A 15,155-nucleotide genomic window follows, 5' to 3' on the forward strand; every position below is an offset into this window, starting at 1 on the left:
AAAGCCAATTTTTTGACACCCTCGAATGCTTTCCATCGCGGGGACAACCAAAGTTGAGGCATGTAGGCAGGGTAGCAAAGGCGGGACTGGGGCATGATTAGGAGATGGTCATCCTCGGCCGATAATAGAGAAAAGAAGGGTGTCCCTGATAAGCACTTGGCCGACTTTACTTGGTCCATTTTTTTTTCACGACCAAGACTCAAAAAGGTGCCCGAACTGACCAGATGACCACCGGAGGGAATCGGGGATGACATCCCCTTACTCCCCCAGTGTTCACTAACCCCTCCCACCATAAAAAACAAGTTTAAAAATACTTTTTTGCCAGCCTCAGGTCCATCGCAGCAGTATACAGGTCCCTGGAGCAGTTGTAGTGGGTGCAGTGTACTTCAGGCAGGCAGACCTGGGGGGGGGGGGGGGGTTGGGGGGGCTCAGCACCCAAGGTAAGGGAGCTATGCACCTGGGAGCAATTTCTGAAGTCCATTGCAGTGCCCCCTAGGGTGCCCGGTTGGTGTCCTGGCATGTGAGGGGGACAGTGCACTACAAATGCTGGCTCCTCCCACGACCAAAGGGCTTGGATTTGGACGTTTTTGAGATAGATGTCTTTGGTTTCCATTATCACCCAAAACCGAGGACAACCATCTGAAAAACGACCTAAGGGCGACCATCTGTAAGGTCAACCTAAATGTCAAGATTTGAGCGTCCCCAACCATATTATCGAAACAAAAGATGGATGGCCATCTTGTTTCGATAACACATGTTGCCCCGCCCCTTCGCAGCACCGTCCTTAGAGATGGGTGCCCTTAGAGATGGTCATCCCCGTTTGAAAATGCCCCTCCATATCAACCAGCTAACCTTTATCCATATGTTTGTTTGCACCTCCAATAATCTAATAAAATAGTAAGGCAAGACTTACCTTCTGCCATTAAGCCTATAAGTCTCCTGTGTATGGATTTTTAATGGCACTATCTGAACAGTGCCACTGAAAATCTCTCTAACTGCCATCCTGTTATACCATGGGCGTAGCTACATGGGGCCACAGGGGCATGGGCCCCCGTAGATTTGGACCTCCCCCCCCCCCCCCCGCCGCTGCCGCCGTCAGACTCACAGAAACAGAAGCCTGCCCTTGCAAATCAGCAACGCGGCCGCGCCTGAGAAGAGAACTTCGGCTGGCAGGGGTTGGGGACCCCCGCCAGCAAAGGTACCCGATGGCGGGGGAGGGTTGAAGGTGGTGGTGGCGGTGGGGGGGGGGGGGTCACAAATGGCGACGGGGTTTAAAAATGGCGCTAGCCCAGGATATAGAGAGCCAGTCTCCTCAGTAACCAGCAGGGGGAGAAACAGCCAGGAGGAAGCCCAATTCCCATGGCTGTGTAATCAATATCGGATTACTCCCAGCTATGAAGGAGGGAGGAGAGATTTTCTAAATGTTCTGAAGTTGGAGGAGAGGAAAGAGGAAGCAGAGTTACCTGAGGAAATGGATTACAAAGAGGCAGAGCTGGACATGCCTGTTGAATTGCCTGTTCCAGGAGAGAAAGCCAGCATGGACTGGGAGAATACCCAAGGTTAATCTCTCCAGCACAAGAGCACTTGGGAGGCCACAGGTGTTTTTTTCTGTGAAGAGGGAGGTGTGCTACCAGCCTTGCAAGTGACACAGAGCTGGTGGAAGTACTGGAGCAGGAAAGGTAGGATGTTTCTGGTTCATAGGATTTCCTTCTCTTCCTTTGGAGAGTTTTTGTTCATTTTGTGGAACTGAATTTTGCTAAAGACTGAACTGCATTTGATTGAATGCTGAACTGAACTTTGCTAAAAGGCTGGGTGAAACCAGTTTGAAAATACAACGGAACTTTGTGGAGTGCTGAGTGGAACTGGGCTAAAGTTAAACTTGAAAAAATAAGGTAAAGCAGAACTTTGTTACCAAAAGAAGGGGCAGTGAGGATAATTGGAACTGTTCCCCAAAATTGAGAGGATCTTTGTTTATTTTGTGTGCAAGTGAAGTTGGCATTAAATTTTTTCTTTCTGTTCTGAACTGAGTCCTGCTTCAAGAGTTACTGCATAAGCGTGGAGGCGGGATCTGAATTCCGGGACACATTCACCAGGAGAGGGAAGCAGTATCACAATATATAGGGGTAGATTTAGTAAGTGGTACCTAAAGTTAGACATCAGGATACCGGGTGCTACCTGAGAATTTTATGTACCATATAACTCCCAATACTAACATCAAAAATTATCAAACCACCATATCATATACTAGTTTACCAGACCTTAGTGGCTATTTTTTTCTCAACTTTTTCTATTAGACGTTGAGGCCTGCAAACTGATGCAGCCAAAGGCGAAAGATTGTCCATGTTGGCAGCAGGTCCTTTATAAAATTAAGATAAGTAGCACTGAGCTTATATATGAAATTTATAGGAACATTTTTAAAGAGAATTTTGATATTGATAATGAAGGGGGTTTAATTTTGATAAATAGTGACCAGTGAGGTAGGCAAACTGTGGATTGAGTGGTCTGTGTGAAAAAATAAAAGCTGCCACCGAGGTCCAGAAAATTAGTATATGATAATGGTGCTTTGATCATTTTTGATTTTAATGTTGGGTATTATATGGTTCATGTAAGAATGACCCCCACTACTTAACTTATTTAAGTTGGACGGGTGTATTTGATTTATCAAGTGAGAATTTATAACAGCAGTTCCCTGAAGAACTGATGTTATAGAATTACTGGCTTAGTCTGCATTTTCATGCCTAACTGTAGACTGGTGTAAATGCTTATGCCTCACTACCTCTATTTACATGTGTAAATACAAATATTTTATGAAACCACACCTAAATGCTGGGCATGCCCCTGACCTGCTCATGTCCTTCCCCTGGTTACACCCCGGTTGCACCTCTAGAAAAATTAGGCACACAGTTTATAGAATAGGATGTAAATCAGTTAGTTGATGTGACAATTCAAAAATTCAATTATTTTTATAATGCTGCCATCTAGTGGCTAAAATCAACATTACTTGCTTTTCTGGAAAATTATTATTTTATTTTTTTATTTTGCTCACATCTTTTCAGTAGCAGCTCAAGGTGAGCTACAGTCAGGTACACTGAGTATGTCCCTGTCCCTGGAAGGCTCACAATATAAGCTGGTACCTGAGGGAATGGAGGGTTAAGTGACTTGCCCAAGATCACAAGGAGCAGCAGTGGGATTGGAACTGGCCACCTCTGGACTAGGCTACTGCTCCACTTATGGCAATCCTCTCATATTTATATACCACCTTTATGTTGTACAACCAAAGCAGTATCTATCTATCTATCTATCTATCTATCTATCTATCTATCTATCTATCTATCTATCTATCTATCTATCTATCACTATTTTCTCTGTCCCTTGTGGGCTCACAAAGTTTTTGTACTTGGGGTAATGGAGGGCTCACAATTACAAACTAACCACCCTGTTTACTAAGCCATGCTAGTGGCTGCCAGTGTGCTAATGCTGACACAGCCCATTTATTTTGAATGGGCTGTGTTGGCATTGCTGCGTGGCTTAGCAAATTGGGGGTGGGGGGGAGGTAAAGGAGTTAAAGTGGGAACTGAACCGGAGGTCCTTGATTCACAGTCCACTGCATACAGATGTCAGCATATCCCTGTATCCCCCCCACCCTACCCCGCCATTCATAATTTGAATGTTGCAGTTTGTAAACTGGATATTCAAGTGGGATGTTTCTAGCATATGGACTTCCATCTCACATGTTTTCGAACAGGAAACCTTTATATATTTCTTGGTCAAAAATACGTATGAGATGGATTTCCCTATTTGACATTCTGACTTGGACATCCCTATTCTGACTTGGATATCCTTTTGAAAATACCCCTCCATGTTACCTAAAATGGTAAAATACGACTTACTGTTTCTAAACCCATGCAAATCTGTCTCATATATATTCATTGGGGATAGCCTGGAAACCTGAGTGCCTGGGGTTCACTCAGGACAGATTTGAAAATCACTGGTCGATTCAAATAGTATGTTAATTTTATAATTTATTTCTACAAATTTATGAACTGTCTACCTCAGAAATTGCAACTTTATTTCTGGATTAATAAAAACATAGAAATTGGTTAGAAGAAGAACTCTGTCTTCAAGTTTTACATCTAAATTGTTGAGCCAAAAGGGCAGAAGATGTAGAGCACTGTAAAATAATTTCTGGCACCAGGAATTTTTTTTATTCTAATTGCTAATTGATTGCACATGATAATACTTTTATATAATTAACACCAAAGGTTAAGTGCCAAAATACTGGGCCCTTTTACTAAAGAGCAATAGGACTACTGCTGCATTGGTGCACAAAAATTGAGTTTACTCCACCCCACCTCTAGCACTAGAAAATGAATTTTTTATTTTCTAGTGCCAGAAGCTTACCCAGCAGTAATCGGGCAGCACTGCCTGCTTACCACAGAGTGATCGCAGGAGCCCTTACTGCCTCCTCAATAGGTGGCGATAAAGGCTCCCCTGAGAAATGGTCATATAGTTCAATTACCATAAGGCTATTCCCCTTAAAAAAATCCTTTTTACCTGCTGTGGTAAAAGGGGGCCTTAGCGCATGGCAAATCCACACGCTGACATTACTCCTGAGCCCCTTTTACAGCAGGTTGGTAAAAGGGGACCTAAGTGCAAAGTCTCTAATGGCATCTGGGTGCTCAGATTCCGCTATAGAATAAAGTGTAAGCTGACATTTGTGCACCAACATGTAGACACTATCACACATATAAAAGGCAGGTCAATGTTAGCTTGTATTCACAGTATTCTTTTTTTCCCCAGAATGTTCTAGTATTCTGCTGGTTACAGTTGTAAGTGTGAGACCCACCCATGCGTATTCCCCCTTCCATTTACTCACTATGGGATCCTTTTACTAAGGTGCACTAATGGATTTAGTGCACGCTAATGATTAGAGTGCGGTAAAAGATAAGACACCCATTATCCTCGGGATTCTATGTATGGTGCCTTAATTTCCACATGGAAATCGAAGCGTATTCTATAACAATGCATGTAACTTAATTGGTTAGCTAGCTAATCAATACTTACTTGATAATTTGTTTGTTTTCTGATTTATTGAATTGATTATATCCATTATGTTATACCTGTTCTTTTGTTATTAATTTTATTTGTTACATTTGTATCCCACATTTTCCCACACATTTGCAGGCTCAATGTGGCTTATATAATACCGTGAAGGCATTCGCCAGGTCCGGTATGGGAATAGTACAAAATGTTATAGTGGGATAGGGAAGATAAGATTCAATCAAGTTGGGTTTGAGGTAAAAGGGTTTGTCAATGTTCAAGACTATCTTTGATAGTGAAGTGTTGCAGGGTTGAGTCACCTAAGTTGTGTCATTCGGATATGCCTTTCCGAATACGTGAGTCTTAATAATTTTCTGAATTTTAGGTGATCATAAGTTGTTTTCAATACTTGTGGCAGTGCGTTCCACAGGCGCGTGTTTATGTAAGAGAATTTGGACGCATGGGTTGTTGTTAATCCACACTTGAATGACACTTGTAATGATGAAATATTGTAAGCCACATTGAGTCTGCAAATAGGTGGAAAATGTGGGATACAAATGCAACAAATAAATAAATAAATCGGCACTGTTAATTGGATGTTAAAAAAATTATCAGCACTAATTGACATTAATTAAGACTTATGCACACAACTCACTAAGAATATTCTGTCATGTGATGCGCCCAAATTCTAAGTTGCATAGTTGAAATGGGGTGTGTGGCCATGGGCGGAGAGTGGGTGTTTCTGCATCTAATTTAGGCATCAGAATTTATGCCAAATAAAACATGGAGTAAAGGGCCATGACTACATTTGGTTATGTGGAGAGGCACTCGGTGTTATTCTATATACCGTGAGGAAATTTAAGCCTATTCTATAAAATGTAGGCATACTTTAAAGAATATGCCTAAGTGGCCACGGGGGGAACCCCAGGGGGGTGGCTAGGTGTGTCGTTTACAGAATACGCCTAGGCACATTTTTTTCATGCAGAGTTTTCAGATGCTATATATAAAATGTAGCCCTATTTTAAATGCACACTTGCAGAATAGCAGTGAGGAGGAGTATGTATGGAAAATGGGCATGGGTATGAGAAGAGACTTGAAGACCTCAATATGTATACCCTAGAGCAAAGTAGTGCATAAGTACATAAGCGTTGCCATACTGGGACAGACCGGAGGTCTATTAAGCCCAGCATCCTGTTTCCAACAGTGACCAATCCAGGTCACAAGTACCTGGCAAGATCCCAAAACAGTACAATACATTTTATGTTGCTTATCCTAGAAATAAGCAGTGGATTTTCCAGAAGTCCATTTTAATAATTGTCTATGGACTTTTCCTTTAGGAAGCTATCCAAACATTTTTTAAAACCCCGCTAAGCTAAGCGCTTTTACTACATTCTCTGGCAATGAATTCCAGAGTTTAATTACACATCACGTGAAGAAATATTTTCTCTAATTTGTTTTTAATTTACTATTTTGTAGCTTCATTGTGTTCCCCCTAGTCCTAGTTTTTTTGGAAAGCGTAAACAAGCAATTCAAGTCTATCCGTTCCACTCCACTCATTATTTTATAGACTTTTATCATATCTCCCCTCAGCCATCTTTTCTCCAAGCTGAAGAGCCCTAGCCAATTTAACCTTTTCTCATAGGGAAGTTGTCTCATCCCCTTTATCATTTTCGTCATCTTTCTTTGTACCTTTTTTAATACCACTATATCTTTTATGAATAACTTTGTGTCGTCAACAAATTTAATTACCTCACTAGTTACTCCTGTCTCTAGATCATTTATAAATATGTTAAAAAGCAGCGGTCCCAGCACAGACCCCTGGGGAACCCAACTATCTACCCTTCTCCATTGAGAATACTGACCATTTAACCCTGTTTTCTGTCTTTTTAACCAGTTTGTAATCCACAATAAGACACTACCTCCTATCTTATGACTTTCCAATTTCCTCTGGAGTGTTTCATGAGGTACTTTGTCAAACGCTTCTTGAAAATTCAGGTACACAATATTGACCGGCTCACTTTTATCCACCTGTTTGTTCACCACTTCAAAGAAATGTAATACATTGGTGAGGCAAGATTTCCCTTCACTAAATCCATGTTGGCTTTGACTCATTAATCCATGTTTTTGAATATGCTCAGTAATTTTGTTCTTTGTAATAGTCTCTACTATTTTGCCTGGCACCAACGTCAGGCTCACCAGTCTATAATTTCCCAGACCACCTCTGGAATCTTTTTTAAAAAATCGACATTACATTGGCCAACCTCCAATCATCTGGAACCATGCTTGATTTTAAAGATAAATTATATATTACTAACAAAAGTTCCGCAAGTTCATTTTTCAATTCTATCAGTACTCTGGGATGAATACCATCTGGCTTATTTTCGAAAGGGAAGGACACCCATCTTCCGACACAAATCAGGAGATGGGCGCACCTCTCCCGAGGTCGCCCAAATCGGCATAATCAAAAGCCGATTTTTTGCGTCCTCAACTGCTTTCCATCACGGGGAAGACCAAAGTTCATAAGGGCGTGTCGGCAGTGCACCGAAGGCGGGACGGGGGGCGTGGCTAAGAGATGGGCGTCCTCGACCAATAATGGAAAAAAGAAGGGCATCCCTCACGAGCATTTGGTCGACTTTACATGGTCCCTTTTTTTTTCACGACCAGGCCTCAAAAAGATGCCCGAACTGACCAGGTGACCACCGGAGGGAATTGGGGATGACCTCCCCTGACTCCCACAGTGGTCACCAAGCCCCTCCCACCCCAAAAAAATATTTAAAAACATTTTTTGCCAGCCTCTATGCCAGCCTAAAATGTCATACACAGCTCCATCACAGCAGTATTCAGGTCCCTGGAGTAAATTTTAGTGGGTACTGCAGTGCACTTCAGGCAGGCGGACCCAGGCCCATTCCCCCCCCCCCCACCTGTTACACTTGTGGTGGTAAATGGGAGCCCTCCAAAACCCACCCGAAACCCACTGTACCCACATGTAGGTGCCCCCCTTCATCCCTAAGGGCTATTGTAGTGGTGTACAGTTGTGGGGAGTGGGTTTTAGGGGGGTTTGGGGGTCTCAGCACCCAAGGTAAGGGAGCTATGCACCTGGGAGCAATTTGTGAAGTCCACTGCAGTACTGCCTAGGGTGCCTGGTTGGTTTCCTGGCATGTCAGGGGGACCAGTGCACTACGAATGCTGGCTCCTCCCATGACCAAATGGCTTGGATTTGGTCATTTTGAGATAGGCGTCCTCGGTTTCCATTATGGCTGAAAACTGGGTATGACCATCTCTAAGATAAATGTTGAGATTTGGGCGTCCCCGACCGTATTATCGAAACGAAAGATGGCCGTCCATCTTGTTTCGATAATACGGGTTTCCACGCCCCTTCGCCAGAACGTCCTTAGAGATGGACAACCTTAGATATGGTCGTCCCCGTTCGATTATGCCCCTCCATGGTCCAGGAGATTTGCTACTCTTCAATTTGTCAAATTGCGCCACTACATCTTCCAGGTTTATAGAGATTTCATTCTGTTTCTCCAACTTGCCAGCTTTGAATACCATTTCTGGCACCGGTATCTCTCCCAAATCTTCCTCGGTGAAGACCGAAGCAAATAATTCATTTAATCTCTCCACAATGACTTTGTCTTCCCTGATTGTCCCTTTTAACCCTCGGTCATCTAGCAGTCCAGCTGATTATTTTACCGGCTTCTTGCTTTTAATATACCTAAAAAAATGTTTACAGTCAGGCTTATTCCCCTCCGAAGGGACACTACCTTGTAGTGGTGGAGGGGCTTCCATGTTTCAATGACTCAGAGGGCTATGCTGAAGGGTTACCCATATCAGACAGGCCTCTGAGGAGAAACCAGACAAAGAGTGTCCCAAACTAGGGAGAGTGGAAAGATGGTGACCTGAAGCTCATACGCTCAACGGCCCAGCTGTCCTCTGAAGTTCTGTCTTTGTTTAATTGAAATTTCCTCTCTGCATTTGCAGTTACCTTAACTGAGGGGAAGGGGTCAATGGGGGGTCAGCCGCCGATGACCAGCGTTTTGTCCCCTGTGCAGCAAATGTGGGACTGCTGCGCGACGAGCTGCCGACAGATGACTGGGTTGAAGAGTCCTTTGATTAGCGTCGGCGAAGGAGCATCGATGCTCTTGGACCTGGAAACAACTTAATCGCTCCCAAGTCATTTAACCATCATGTCCAAAAGGAGTGGAGGAGTGAGTTAGGAGTGTATGCTGAAACGGAAGTCGTTTACAGCTGAACCCGTGTCGGCGGTGCCACTCCTAAACCCGTAAGAGCTATCAGCTTGGAGTTTTTGGCTCCCGTGGAGGTTACATTGAATATCAACTGGAAGGCACTCCAGGACCTAATGGTGGTAGTAAATAATTTTGCTTCAGATATAATCTTAATAGTGAGCCACATGGATAATCGAATCCTTTGAGAATGAAAAATTGATACAGCAAATGAAGTTCTACAGGAGTAGGAAACGGTTAAGATTTTGAAAATGATAATAGACCAGGCTTATTTTCGAAAGAGAAGGGCGCCCATCTTTTGACACAAATCGGGAGATGGACGTCCTTCTCCCAGGGTCGCCCAAATCAGCATAATAGAAAGCTGATTTTGGGCATCCTCAACTGCTTTCCGTCGCGAGGATGACCAAAGTTCACGGGGGCCTGTCGGAAGCACAGAGAAGGAGGGACTGGGGCATGCCTAACACAAGGGCATCCTCGACCGATAATGGAAAAAAGAAGGGTGTCCTTGACGAGCACTTGGGAACTTTGCTTGGTCCTTTTTTTGTTACGACCAAGCCTCAAAAAGATGCCCAAACTGACCAGATGACCACTGGAGGGAATTGGGGATGAGCTCCCCTTACTCCCCCAGGGGTCACTAACCCCCTCCCACCCTGAAAAATAAAACATTTTAAAAATATTTTTGCCAGCCTCTATTCCAGCCTCAAATGTCATACCCAGCTCCATCACAGCAGTATGCAGGTCCCTGGAGCAGTTTTAGTGGGTGCACTTCAGGCAGGCGGACCCAGGCACATCCTCCCCTACCTGTTACACTTGTGGTGGTAAATGTGAGCCCTTCAAAACCCACCAGAAACCCACTGTACCCACATCTAGGTGCCCCCTTCACCCCTTAGGTAAGGGAGCTATGCACCTGGGAGCAATTTATGAAGTCCACTGCAGTGCCCCCTAGGGTGCCTGGTTGGTGTCCTGGCATGTGGGGGGGGGGGGGGGACCAGTGCACTACAAATGCTGGCTCCTCCCACAACCAAAGGACTTGGATTTGGACGTTCTTGAGATAGACGTTTTTGGTTTCCATTATCACCGAAAACCGAGGACAACCATCTCTAAGGTCAACCTAAATGTCAAGATTTGGGCATCCCCGACCATATTATCGAAACTAAAGATGGACATCCATCTTGTTTCGATAATACGCGTTGCCCCGCCCCTTCGCGGCACCGTCCTTAGAGTTGGACACCCTTAGAGATGGTCGTCCCCGTTTGAAAATGCCCCTCCACGATAAAATGAGAAGAACGGTGAAAAAACCTTTAGAGGAGCAGCTGCAGAGGTCAAAAATTTACATCAGGTGTGGATGCTGGTCAAAAATACCATCCTGGAAGCCCAGGCCAAATATATTCCATGTATTAAAAAAGTACGAAGGAAGACCAAACGACAGCCGGTATGGTTAAAAAGTGAGGTGAAGGAACCTATGGGAGCTAAAAGAATATCCTTCCAAATATGGAAGAAGGATGCGACTGAAAATAATAGGAAACAGCACAAGGAATGGCAAGTGAAATACAAAGCGCTGATAAGGAAGGCAAAGAGAGACTTTGAAAAGAAGATTGCACTAGAGGCAAAAACACATAGTAAATTTTTGGTTAGATATACTAAAAGCAAGAAGCAGGCAAAAGAATCAGTTTCTGCTTGTTAAATGCCAGTTAGAGCTAATTTTATCACAGGACTCCTATATGAAACATCCACAAAGACGACATAAGAGCCCCCACTGGTGTATAAATATTCTAGCATAAATTTACATCTGCTCTGAAGATGTAAATATGTGTATGAGCAGTGTGCTTGTTGTACGCAACATATTTTTTTTTTAAATATTGATATATATCACAATTCTACCTTGCTCTACCAAATTGTATCCCTAAGAATGCCTACACATAGAGGGGCATAATCAAAAGGGACACCCAAGTTTTGTTGAGGACGTCCTCACAAAACGTCCCGATGGAGGGGCGGGGAAACCCATATTATCGAAAAAAAAAAACGGATGTCCATCTTTCATTTCAATAATGTGGTTGGGGGCGCCCAAATCTTGAAATTTTGGTCGTCCTTAGAGATGATTGTCCCTAGACTTGGTCATATCTGATTTTCGGTGATAATGGAAACCAAGGACGCCCATCTCAAAAACAACCAAATCAAGCCCTTTGGTCATGGGAGGAGCCAGCATTTGTAGTGCACTGCCCCCCCCCCCCTGACATGCCAGGACACCACTGGGCACCCTAGGGGGCACTGCAGTGAAATTCAGAAATTGTTCCCAGGTACAAATTTTCCTTACCTTGTGTGCTGAGCCCCCCAAACCCACTACCCACAACTGTACACCACTACCATAGCCCTTATGGGTGAAGGGGGGGCATCTACATGTGGGTACAGTGGGTTTGTGGTGGGTTTTGGAGGGCTCACTGTTTCCTCTACAAACGTAAGAGGAAGGGGGGGATGGGCCTTGGTCCGCCTGCCTGGAGTGCACTGCACCCACTAAAACTGCTCCAGGGACCCGCATACTGCTGTCACGAATTGAGTATGACATCTGAGGCTGGCAAAAAATATTTTGAAAGATATTTTTGAGGGTGGGAGGTGTTAGTGACCACTGGGAGAGTAAGGGGCAGTCATCCCCAATTCTCTCCGGTGGTCATCTGGTCAGTTTGGGCACCTTTTTGTGGCTTGGTCGTAAGAAAAACAGAACCAAGTAAAGTCATTCAAGTGCTCGAAAGGAACGCCCTTTTTTCCCACTATGGGTCGAGGATGTCCATGTGTTAGGCACACTCAAGTCCCGCCTTCGCTACTCCTCGGATACGCTTCCTTGAACTTTGGCCATCCCTGCGATGATAGCAGTTGGGATCGCCCAAAATTGGCTTTCGATTATACCGATTTGGACAACCCTGTGAGAAGGACGCCCATCTTCCGATTTGTGTCGAAAGATGGGCGTCCTTCTCTTTCAAAAACGAGCCTGATAGTGTACCTCTCAGTATGTGTCGTCATGTCCACACACATTTATATGTTTATATTGGGCTTCACAATTTTACAAGATCCTTTTCCCAAATGTAAAGCATGCATTATCTGTGGAAAGTGCTTTATAAAATAACCTCATAATACACAGTAATGGGTAATTTGAAGATCATGTCCTTTATTTATTCATGTTACTCCAGTACTGTATCGATATTTGCCTGAGCTCCCAGTTCCATGGATAAAAAAAACCTCTTGCTTAATTTTTTCCGTTTTTTTATTTCTCAGAATAAAATTATTTTGGACCCCATGACCTTCAGCGAAGCCAGATTCCGACCATCTCTTGAAGAAAGGTTGGAAAGCATTATCAGTGGAGCGGCACTCATGGCCGATTCTTCGTGTACGCGGGATGACCGACGGGAGAGAATTGTTGCTGAGTGCAATGCTGTCCGGCAGGCGCTCCAGGACCTCCTCAGTGAATACATGAATAATGTAAGTGCTGAACTCCTTTTTATTATCGGAGATTTGTTATGGTTTTCTAACGGTTATGAAAGGTCTCCATTTGCATGTTTTTGAATGGTTGGCAAGTATATAGATGCTACCATTGAACTATAGAGAGCAAAGATCAATGGAGATTACTTGGAGATATTCAGTTATCATTCGGTTGCATTATGCATAATTCATGCACAGTATATCTAGGGCTTCTGGTTTTAGGTTTCAACTAACAAAACATCTCCAATGCAAAGTAATAATAATAATCGTAACTAAAAATACAAAGTGTTTATTGAATAAACGCTGGGAAACACCACTTCCCTTGGCCCTCTATAACCCTTTCCCTGTCTTGTCTTGTGTCTTCAATTTAGTTTTTCTGCCATTTCTGCCCTGATTCCTAAGCAATGTGTTTGTTTATGTTTCTTCACTCTTGCTGTGCCACCCTTCACCCAACAAACATGTGTATTTGATTCCCACCAGGAATGTTTCTGAATACCAATTAGTTGAAAAATAAATATCAAACTTTACAAATTATAAACACATAAGAATAGAAGCCCTAAATATATCGTATTCAGCAAGGAGAAAAGTAATCACAAGGTTTTGTCTTGAGACGCATTTGTTAATAATTCCGTGAGGGGTGAACAGCTAACCAAGCTTGATATTATGATATATGTTGTCACTGAATTTCACATCCTAATTAGTTTTTTGACGTAGCTGTAATAATCGGAGACAGATGATCATTATTCTCATCACAATAGTATTCTAGCAAAGGCTTTATGATTCTGGCTGTTTAATTCTGTGGTGGATTTTTAAACTGGGAATTAAAAGAGATCTGAACATTTGAAATGCTGAATTGATGCATCTTATAGCTATCATATAAGATGCATACTTGAAATGTTTGCAAAGAATATATTTTTGTGAATATTCAAAACATGAGTTTGATGCAGAATGTTGAACAGATATATCATGTTGTTATATTTGTGAGTAAAAAGTTCCCCAACAGAATGCAACCAATGATTTATCAGAAGAAGGAAAAATAATCTTTGAACATAAAACAAACAACATTAAAACTTGATGCAGTGGTTCAGATAAGAAGTATCTCATGGTATTTTGTTCTTGTAACCACTGAACCTCAACTAATCTTTTGCATATTGATATAATTCAAATGTTTCTTCCTTTTGTTATTGGTCTGTAATATTAAATCCACTTTTCTTAAAATGTTTGACTGTGATGAATGATGCATCATTATATTCAGCTGAGAAAAGTGGAAGCAATAGATTTTGTTTTTTAACCATTGCTGTCATTGTTTGTCTCTTTGATGGAGCATTGCCAGTTTGCCTTAATGTGACCATGTGAGAGTGTGCTTAAGAAAGCTATCTCTGGAAAGCTCAGCGGGAAGGGCATGATTCAGTTGGGCCAGAGCAGGGAGGGCATGGTTAAGCCAGGCCAGATAAAACTCCAGAGCATAGAGAGGCCCAGAGAAGATATGTGTAAGTTAACAGAAGACTGGCGGAGAAAGGAAAAGCTTTATCTTGGAACCTTGTTAAAATCCTGATCCTTTGTGGTTTAGTCAGAGCTAGGCCAGGGTTTGTATAATGCAGAAGTCAAGTGCACACTGTGACTGTGGAGCCTGTGGGAAGTTTATAGCTGGCTTTCAAGATACTTTATTTTCAATGTACCACACCTGTGAAGTGAACAGTCTTTAGCATACCTTAATAAAGAGTTTTGCTTGACTTTTAAAATTTTGCAGGGCTGTGTTTATGGGGGCTATGCACCTAACCTCCATATGATGAAAGACTTTTAATTGAGGCAACTGCATACTAAAAATATGCTAAATTAATCAGAGTCAATTTTAGAGCACTTTATACGTATACGTAGTACATTGGCTTTAGTGCCTGATTTACAAAGTTAATAAAATTAGAGTGCCTTCATACTCCAAGGGATGTGAAAAGTAGTTCTGTTCCTTTGCAGCTTGCTCTACATGCCCATGTGGTTCTCCTGTATTAATTAACAAAAAAATAGGGATGAGTTAGTCTGTGGGATCCCCCTGCAGTACCCCCTCACCTTATAACAGTATCAACCATGTTGGCATGGTATGATCCGTGCAAACATCAACTCCTCAAGATTCCTTCCCAGAGCCCAAGGACACACTTTATCAGTGTCACTCTTGTGACCCAGCTAAACCTCCTTCCATACCTCTGTCTTCTAAGACTGAGTCAGCAGGAAGACCATATCTATTCTCTTACTAGCTCAGCCTCCAGCACAAATCTAATGTTGCCTAGAGATGTGCCTGCAATGTATAGTGTGACACTAGATGGCACCATATTTGTGTTGCAAGTCAAGCCAAGATATTGGGATAAATATTCAGCCAGTGGTAACCAATGATTTTTTCACTTAGGA

At 42.9% G+C, this 15,155-nt stretch overlaps 1 protein-coding gene across 1 annotated transcript in view; it reads left to right on the top strand.

Moving 5' to 3' along the window:
- CTNNA2 (catenin alpha 2) overlaps nucleotides 1-15,155 on the top strand; it is a 1,714,656-nt gene that overhangs the window by 430,463 nt on the left and 1,269,038 nt on the right. The window contains exon 7 of the mRNA XM_030191022.1: nucleotides 12,552-12,755. Within this exon, the coding sequence (XP_030046882.1) occupies nucleotides 12,552-12,755 (204 nt within the window). The remainder of the gene's footprint in view (nucleotides 1-12,551; nucleotides 12,756-15,155) is intronic.

Source organism: Microcaecilia unicolor, chromosome 2 (genome assembly GCF_901765095.1).
Source record: "Microcaecilia unicolor chromosome 2, aMicUni1.1, whole genome shotgun sequence".
Classification (NCBI taxonomy): Eukaryota; Metazoa; Chordata; class Amphibia; order Gymnophiona; family Siphonopidae; genus Microcaecilia; species Microcaecilia unicolor.